General features: G+C 66.5%; 1 protein-coding gene across 1 annotated transcript; it reads right to left on the bottom strand.

Moving 5' to 3' along the window:
* Positions 1-3,204: 3,204 nt before the first annotated feature.
* Positions 3,205-9,063, bottom strand: H696_00850 (hypothetical protein; the record flags this gene model as incomplete). Its single annotated transcript, XM_009494735.1, has 6 exons — positions 3,205-5,256; positions 5,317-5,382; positions 5,762-6,362; positions 6,931-7,109; positions 7,364-8,446; positions 8,752-9,063. The coding sequence occupies 6 exons, from the start codon at positions 9,061-9,063 to the stop codon at positions 3,205-3,207; spliced, it is 4,293 nt and encodes a 1,430-aa protein (XP_009493010.1).
* Positions 9,064-9,083: the final 20 nt, after the last annotated feature.

The raw sequence follows: 9,083 nt of genomic DNA, 5'->3' as shown, positions 1-9,083 counted from the left end.
ACAGCGCAGCGCCCCATCCCCCCGACACTCGCCGGGCGAGCGACCCGCCCAGGGTCACTCGGCGGGGGCCGGAGCACGGCGCTTCTTTCGGCCTCCTCCCCCTGGCGTGGGCTGGGCCAGGAGAAACAGACGGTCGGGCGCGTGTGTGTGCGGGGGGTAGAGAAGGGGGCTGGGCAAAAGGCGCAGCACCCGTGCGTTGTCCCCCTGCCCCCCCCCCCCTCATGGCCCATTTCCTCCGACGGGGAAAGTTGGGTGTGAGGTGCATTGAGAGCGTGCTCCGGAGTTTATTGCCAAGAGACACGTGTCGCCTATCGAAGTACTAAAACACCATTGGCCATGGCACGGGATCGTCATCGACGATTAAACTGAACAACACGCCGAGCCGCTTCCTCACCCGGGCGGGTGTTCGCGGAGGCAGTGACTATCGATTAAACAACGCTTGCAGAGCAGCCACGACACGTGACACGGACATAACTCCTTCTCATCTGACGACTTGCCCATCGCCTGCCCTCGGGCGCGGGCCATGCCGTCCAGGCACCGCGATCCTCCCGCGTCTGCTCATCGCGCTGCCTGACCGAACCAGCAGCAGTGCAGGTGTCCCGCATGGGGGAGACCGCCCCCCCCTCCCCGTCCCTCCCCACACGACGACGGCCGTGGCGGCCTGCGTGTGACATGATGGGACGCGAGTGCGCTGCGCTGCGAACGGGACCTATCATGCGCCTCGGATCGCGCCTCGGATCGCTCCCCGATCACCCCCCCCCCCCCGATCACCCCTTGTCGCTGCCTGCTCGCCGAGGGGCATCGATGTAGGATGGTTAGACACTCCGGCTCTGGCTCGATGTCAAAGCCCTTTCGGTGATAAGCAGGCCGCCCGCGGCATGCGCGGGCCTCTCTCCCTCCCTCCCTCCTCTCTCTTTCTCTCTCTCTCTCTCTCTCCCTCCCTCCTCTCTCTTTCTCTCTCTCCCTCCCTCCCTCCTCTCTCTCCCTCCCTCCAGCAGCGCACCTATTTCACCAGCGCACTCCGGCTGGAAGTCTTCAATCCCCGGGACGCATGCCCGCGTCTGTGCGAAAAAAAAAGCCTTGCTGCTTGAGGACCTGACTGCCGGTCCTCAGTTCTTCTGAAACCACTCCTGGACCGGGACTCAGGCTTTGGCGGCCCGACCGCCACGCACAATCCCCCGGAGCAGCTGACGGACCACCGGGAAACTCTCCCAGACCGATGAACTCCTCGCTTAGGCCCGGCCAGGTGGTGCTGTCCTGTCCCGGTCCTTCCTTCGGGGTGTGCCCGAACTCGGGAGGGGAGCCGGCCGCTCCATGATCTTGCCAGATGTTGGATGGCCCCTGGCTTTGACACAGCCATTCTGCGCGACCCCATCCTTCGAAGGTTGCAGCATCAGCATCCAGCCGAGTGGATTGTCAGGCCGCTGTGCGGGTGACTGCCCGCGCCAAGTTGCTTTGCTGCTGCCCTGCTTCCGGGATATGGCCCTAAGCCGGAGGATGGCCCTTGCGGCGACATTCCCTGGCACCTCCATCCTTGCCAGCCAAGGGGCCTCTCGCTGCAAAGGTACCCCTGGGGAGGTCCCCTGCCGGGCTGCTCCCGCACCCCATTGCCCGCACAATGGCAAGGTGCCCCATCACCCCATTGTTTGGCTGGTTCGTCATCCCCACGTAGGATGGAATACCGGGGGCGGGCCGGGGCACCCTGCGTGACTCGGCTGTCTCAGCCAGATGCCCGTCGCTGCTGGCGAACCGGAGGCCCGCGGGCCGGCTCGACGGGATCCGGCACCCTGGGCCCGGAGGGGCCTCGGGACACCCGACAGAATGCGTGATCCTCGAGCGGGGGAACGCCCATCCATGAGCCCTCCCCTTTGGCAAGGCGTAAGCATCAGATGCTCAGATGCACGGGAGTTGCGATGGCCCGAAGGCAGGGCCGTGCTGGTGGGGCTGTCCACGAGCATGCACTATCCGGCCTTGGCATGGAGGTGCCCCCTGGTCAGGCCATCTGGCAGAAGCACGCCCGCCCGCCTGGCGAGGCGTCTTGAGTGCACAGCCCTCTCGGGGGAATGAGGGCCACTCTTCCCCGATGCGTTTGGGTGTAGGTGTCCATGCTGCTGGTCGTGGGACAGCAGCGCCCATGCAAATCCATGCGCCCCGGGGAGGTGACTCCCCGAGGAAAGGAGGCCGGCCGGCCGCCGGCCCGATGCCCTCTCCCGGGACCGGGGTGGCCCCGCTTGCCAGGGGTCTGTCGGAATGCGCGGCAATCGAAAGGGGGTGAGCTCGGTACCAGACGCCCGCATTTCGAGCATGCCGGCTCTGTGGCCGGGGGCACTTCTCCCAGGATGGGGCGCGGGACTTCGATATACATTGCATGTGCCAGTGTGCACAAAGGGCACGACCTGCCGCAACGTGCGCTTGGTCGGCCGTGTCCGGCCGGGATATCTGCAGCCCCTCTCCGAAGCCCACGCCCCCCGAGCCGTCGGGTCGTTCCTGCCGGTGGCAATCGCGCGCAACCGGGCCGAGCCAGGGGGTTGGCCTACCTAGCTACGCTCCGGAGTGTCCATGATTCACCACCTCGGTGGCTGATCCAAAGACACTCGACCAGGTCAGGCATGCAGCCTCCTGGACAGGTGCCTCGAACGCCGGCCCGCCCCGCGAATGCCCTGTCACCTGCTGCCCTCACCATGTGCCGATGAAATCTTTTTCCATCCTCCTCTCTTGGCCTGCATGGTACGTCTTCGCGTGTCCCTGTTTTTTTTTTAATACGACGGCCAGCCCCTCTGCTCATGTCCTGTGGTACAGCACCCCGGAGCCCGCCCGCGATGCTCTTCCTGCGACCAGCGGATGTCCTGCGGCTTGCCTCTCCAAAGCCCCTTCCGGCGCATGGGTAGGATGGAAAAATCGGCCGCATGTATTATCACAAGGTCTGGTGGCTGGCAATGTGGCAATGTGGCCTTGTGGCCTTGTAGCCGCGTGTATGTATGTGTATGTATGTGTGGGTGTGTGTGGAAGGGCGGAGGGGAGAAGGGATGGAATGTTTAGTTGAGTCATACCGCGCTCGATAGTTGTTTGAAGCCTTTATATGACACGCCCAGCCCCCCCCCCCCCTCCCCCCCTCCCCTCGCCCGCCCCTTGCCGAAAGAGGCATCGGAACGGAGGATAGAGCGGGAGAGGTGCCAGCCAAGTGCGACGGTCACTACCGCATCGTCAAGCCACACGAGGGGAGCCATTTCCTGACACTTGCCCCGAAGCCGTGGCCGCCGTGGGCACTGTCGACTGCTCAAAGTCCATGATCGACAAGTGGCTGGTTCGCCGGAGAGGGGGGTTAAACTGGGAGATGGTCAAAAGTTCAGCCGACGCCGAGGCCAGGCGGTTCATGGTGGTGTAGTTGTCCGATCCGGGCGGGCTGTCGCCGGTGTGCTGGCCGTCCTGACCGAAGTCCTGGCCGGGACGCATGAGCGCCGGCAAGTTATCCGCTGAGGTGCTCTCGCCGCCGGCAACTCCCGGGGTGGTGGCGGAGCCGCGTCGACCTGCAGGATGTCCAGCGGTGCCTGGCAGGACATCTGCCTGGAAAGCTCGGCCAGGGTGGCCGGCCTCCCCGGGCGACCGTGGGCCGGGGGGAGGGTCTGCCGGTGCGGCCGGGGCATACATGCCGAAGGAAGACGAAGCCATGGTCCTCGGGCTGGGAGCCATCAGCCCGCCGGTGGCGGTGGGGTTGGCCAGGGTGAACTCGATGTCGATGGGGCTGCCGGTGGCCACGAGCGAGGCGAAGATGGGCCCGGGCTCGCCGCGGTGCTCCGCGCCATCCGTCCCATCGGACCGCATCATGTCAAAGGGCGAGCCGGCCTCGGCGTAGCCGCCCATGGCCGTGGGGGCGCCATCGGCCGCCGGGTCGAAGAAGCTGCCCGAGTGCGAGGCATGGAGCCCAATACTCCGATGGTCGCCAAAGGTGCTGCCCAGATCCGCCGGCGAGTGGTGGTGGTGGTGGTGGTGGTGGTGGTAATGCGAGTGGGGATGGGGGTGGAATTGCCGGCTGCCAGCTGCCGAGCCGGTGGCGTGCGGTGGCGGCCGGACGCCTGGCAGGCCGACCAGCACCGACTCCGAAGACCGGATCCGTCGCATGCTCGGGGACAGCGGCGCCGGGGGCGGGCTCTGCAGCACCACCATCGCCCCGGGGGCCGAGCCCAAGCCGCCGAGATCGGCCACGGTGGAAGCCCGCCGGGCGCGCTCCAGCTGCTTTTGCTTGGCCCGCCAGTCGTGCTGCTCTTTGCGGATCATGGCATCCTCGACCTCGCGCTTGCCCTCGCTGGCGCCCCAGGCACAGAGCAGGTGCGACAGCTGGTTGCCAATTTCATATCGAAGGTCCCCAAAGAGCCGGTACAGCATCAGGTCATGCAGCGGCTCCAGGTATCGCGGTGGCGGGTGCGCGGCGGCCGGGGCCATTGGCGCGGGGTCCAGGCGGGGGGAGGCCGTGGCTGAGGCCGAGGCACAGCCCGGGCCCACGAGGGAGGCCGGGGCCGGCGGCGAGCCCGGCGGCGACCCGCCATGTGCGCTATGCTGTGCCGGCGAGTGGCCGGCCACCATCGGTGGCATCGCCGGGTACGGCAGGGTGACGGCGTCCGAGCCGAGCCCCGGCGACTGGGGGCTTGGACTGGGCGGCTGCTTGGCCGAGTGCAGACCCTCGGCCACCAAGACCGCGGCCTTGCCAGCGGGCGGGTTGACCGTGCCGCTGGTGCTGGACATGCTGGTCTGCGAGGAGCCCCCCGATGCGTGGAGGCTTGAGTCGGCGGTGCCGAGGATCGGTGACGCGCTATTGATGACGGCCAGATCGCCGACCATGCGCCCGGTTGGCAGGCGCCCGGCAGGACCGGCCCCGCCCCCATGCAGGGGCGCCATGCCGCGGGCCCCGGCACCGCCGTCGACCACCCCGGGGCCACCGATGCGGGCTTCCGGATCTTCGGACGGGCCTGCATGGGCCGGGCCCAGGGTGCCAGGCCCGGTGGCCGAGCCTCGACGGTAAGAAGGCGTGGCGCTCTGGCGCCGGCGTCCGGCCCCGCTGAAGGTGCTCAGGGCCTTGGACCAGGGGGCCCGGCGTGCCGAGTACCGGTGGTGTGCGGCACCCTGCCCGTGCCCGGGGCCGCCTGTGCCGGCATCTGGCAGGGACATGGCCTCGTCGATTTTGATGAAGACCTTCTGGATGAAGTCCGCCAGTTCCGGCGTTTCGGCCGGGGGCGGGATCTCCCGGATGCATTCGATGATCTTGGCCCGGGCCGCGTGATCGATGTTCAGTTAAAGTGTGGCGCCAGGCAGGATGAACACCAGGATGATCTGCAGGGCCTCCTTGTAGCGCTCAACCTTGGAGCATGGTGGGCGTATGCGAGCGTGCTATGAGTATCAGGGACGTGTAGGGTGGTTTTGACCATGGCAGAGGTGTTTTTGCTGGTTACAGAAGGCCCCCCCCCACAGGCACTGGCCAATTTGCCCGTAGCAGACCCGTGCATGGAGGCCCTCTGAGAAGAGGGCCACAGGACGGCCGTGGTCTCCCCCTCACTTTCTGTAAATCTCTCTCTCTCTCTCTCTCTCTCTCGCATTTCATCTCTCTCATTCCATCTCTCTCATTCCATCTCTCGCATTCCATCTCTCGCATTTCATTCCTCTCATTCCATCTCTCGCATTTCATTCCTCTCATTCCATCCCTCTTCCATCTCTCACAGCTCACCCGCCACACCATTTCTGGATGCCCACAAGGGCCGAGGCCACGCACCATATAGTAGGTTTTCCGGTCCAGGAACTTGCGGCTGGTCACAAACTTCTCCGAGAAGGACTTCCGGTAGTGCGTCTCGCGCTTCCAGAAGTACATCTGCTCGGAGTTGAAGGATTGGGTGCAGAAATTGAAGAAGCCCACCAGCCCCTCGGGCGAGGAGTGGCGCTCGAACATGGAGAAGGTGAATCTCTTCATGTCGCCGGAGAATTCCACCAGGTTCGACGAGTCCGAATGCGAGCCCGCCGTTGCTCCCATGCCGCCGGGGCCACCGCCGCCCAGGGCATCGGCCGGGGCCATCATGGCGTCGTTCAATGGCCCGAGATAGTACTGCGGACTGATCGGACTCCCGGGGCCGAGGCCCTCCGGCAGGTCGGCCAGGGCCGATGCCAGCGGATAGTGGCCGCCATCCACGACGTCCGGAGCCAGGCCTCCGCCAAATGACTGGCTGTCGGCCGAGCTCAACTGCCGGGCAGTGGTGGTGGTAGTGGTAGTGGTCGCCCCGCTGGCAAGGGTGTAGTTGGATTGCTCGCCGGGCGGCCGGCTGCTGGGCGGCCGGCTGGCGTTGTAGGCCCGCTGACGCCGGGCCTCATCCGCGAAGAAGCTGTGCAAGGGATGATATGCGCCCGGGCACGGCCCGGTGGTAGAGAGACAGGGCGGAGGCGAGGCAGACACCGGGAGGGAGAGAGAGAGAGAGAGGGAGTGGGGATGAAGGTGGGTCATGGGAGTGTGTATGTGTTATTACATGAAGGGCCGCGTCGCCCAGCCCCTCGCATCCCCTCGCCTCGGCTCCCCATGCCTGCCGTCACCCGGAGGCCGACAAGAGCGCGCGGCAAAGGGCGGCCGGGGCAGGAGGCCGGGGCTAAGAGAGCCGAGTAGCCAGGATATGTGAGGGCATCTGAAAGGGTGTCTTTTGGATCGGTAGATATCCACATCTATCCATCTAAATGTGTGTGCGCGCGCGCATGCACTATGCCGACACGAGATCGATATCCTCCCGGGCCCTGGCGCTTGCCAGTCCTCACCGCCAGGTCTGGGGGTCGCCCTTCGCCGTGGGGCACGGCGAAGGGCTCGGGCCGGCCTCCCCTGCTTCTGGCTCCTCGTCTGGACGCCCACTCCACTCATAGGCCAGACCCCCGGCCCCATCACCGCCACAGCACGGGCACACGTACGTCAGGCGCCGGAAGAACTTGGTGAAGGACAGCGCATAGGGGAAGACATTCGTCCAGAGGGTCGATCCGGAGATGCATGCACACACGGTGTGCATGGCGGCCGCCGAGAAGACCGGGTCCTGATACAGGGCCGCCAGGACGAAGACAAAAAAGCCCCCCGTGGCAAAGAAGCCGAAGACCTTCACGGGGGGGGGGGGCGGTGCAGAGGGGGAAAAATCCCACAGGGACGCAGGGCATGTCAGGAAGCGTACGAGCCGGCGGGGAGAGGCAACACCACAAGGGGAGGGACAAAGTGAAGGACACCCCGGCGGACCAATCCACCGGTGACACGCTTGGGGCGTCATCAAATGCCTCCCCCGCCCACAACACCAGGGCACCCAAAGGAAAAGCAAGGGCCACCCCGATGCCGGCAACAGAGTCCCCAGGCACATACGGCGAGTTCCGTGCGGATGCGATAGGCGTCCTTGCGTGTCCACAGCAGGAAAATCATCACCACGCCGAAGATGGCCTGGATGCCGGCCGAGATGGCCAGCACCGGCAGCATGTAGGCCGAGCAGCCGCCCCCATCGTCGGTGTACCGGGGCCGGCCCGAGCGCCCGGGAAAGACCGGGCTCAGGGCGTAAGTCAGGCTGACGTTGAGCGCCACCGCCAGGAGGAAGATGACCATCTGCGGCCAGCCGGGGGCCACCATGCGCCGGAGCTTGTCCGCGCGGCGAAGCTGCACCAGGATGCTGGAATTGCGCGAGGGCTCGCCATTGGACAGGGTCTCGCCCCGGCCGAGGGTGAAGGCCGCGCCGGCGGCCCCGCTGCCACGGGGCCTCGAGGCGCCGCCGACCACCGGTCCCGGGCCACACGGCCCCAGGGCCCCGGGGCCCGGGGTGCTCGGCTCGTCGTCATCGTCATCGTCATCCGGGCCGCCGCCGCCGCCGCCGCCGCCGCCGCCGCCGCCGGCCATGGTGCCGATGCTGCTGGTTGTGTGGCTGGACCCGCGGCGGTAGTGGTCCCCCTCCCGGCGCCCAGGGCGATCCAGGGGTGCCAGGGTGCACTCGGTTTCCGAGATGTTGCTCGAGTCCAGGAAGGTCAAGCCCGAGGAGTCCCCCTCGAAGTGCTGGCTGCCGCAGGAGGACGAGGAGGAGGTCATCGTGTGGAAGCCCCCATCGGCGGCCGACCCGCCGGCCGACCCCTTGTGCAGCAGGGCCTTCTCGCGCATGATGATCGCCATGGACCCGCTGGAGGGGGCCGGGTTGATGGGCGGGCCGCCGGCCCCGGCCGCTCCCTCGGTGGCCTGCGAGGTGGCCATGCCGTCCATGCCATACCCCGGTCCCGGGAGCTGGTGCAGCTTGATGTCGTGTACGCTGGATTGCCGTGTGAAGGCCAATGTATCGGACGAGTGGTCGACATTCTTCCGCCGGGCCGAGGAATAGATCCGGTCCTGCGGCAGGAGATGCTGCAGCTTAAATGTAAGCGCATGGAACTCGTGGTCCGCGTAGAGGTAGAGCCCGCGCAGGAGGAGGGGCTATTCTCGGGCTCGGGTTAACTGGCGGCTTGTGGGGCGAGTAAAAGGCCAAATTCGCAAACCGTCTGAACAGGCCTCCCCCGCCTCCCCCTCTCCGGCCCCGCTGCTCCCGACTCACTGCCGCTATCAGGGCACCGACCGACCGGGAGGTCGCGGGCATCTCCCGGGCCCGTGGCGCGCGAAAAGCGCCTGGCAGCGGGTGCCGAAGAGTGGCCGGCGGGTGGCGCTCCAAAGGCAAGGCAAGGCAAGATGCGTCGGCGATGTCGGCAGGGCGGCAGGCCGGCCTCCGGGCGATGGGCACGCACCAGCACCCACAGCGTGGGCATGGAGTTGATGAAGATGAAGGGAAAATGGCAGCTGATGGGGTGAAGAGAGGCCAAGACCGCGGCCACGGTCAGACCGCCGGAGATGTTGGAGATCAAGTGCGACAAGACGCCTCGGGTGCGGATCGGCTCATGTCGCAGCCGGCTCATGTACAGGCCCAGGAAGACCGCCGGCACGGCGAGATAGAAAATGAGCGCCACATCGGACCTGAGCATGCCATTGGCCAGAGGGCTGGCCTGTAGCTCCGGCATGTTGTTGGGCGACAGCCACTGGCGTGGATTCAGAGTAGGCATCGGGGAGGCGGATGGCTAGG

Source organism: Fonticula alba (genome assembly GCF_000388065.1).
Source record: "Fonticula alba strain ATCC 38817 unplaced genomic scaffold supercont2.1, whole genome shotgun sequence".
NCBI classification, from domain to species: domain Eukaryota; order Rotosphaerida; family Fonticulaceae; genus Fonticula; species Fonticula alba.
The sequence above is the reverse complement of the archived record's forward strand: the minus strand, read 5'-3'. Positions and strand labels throughout refer to the sequence as shown.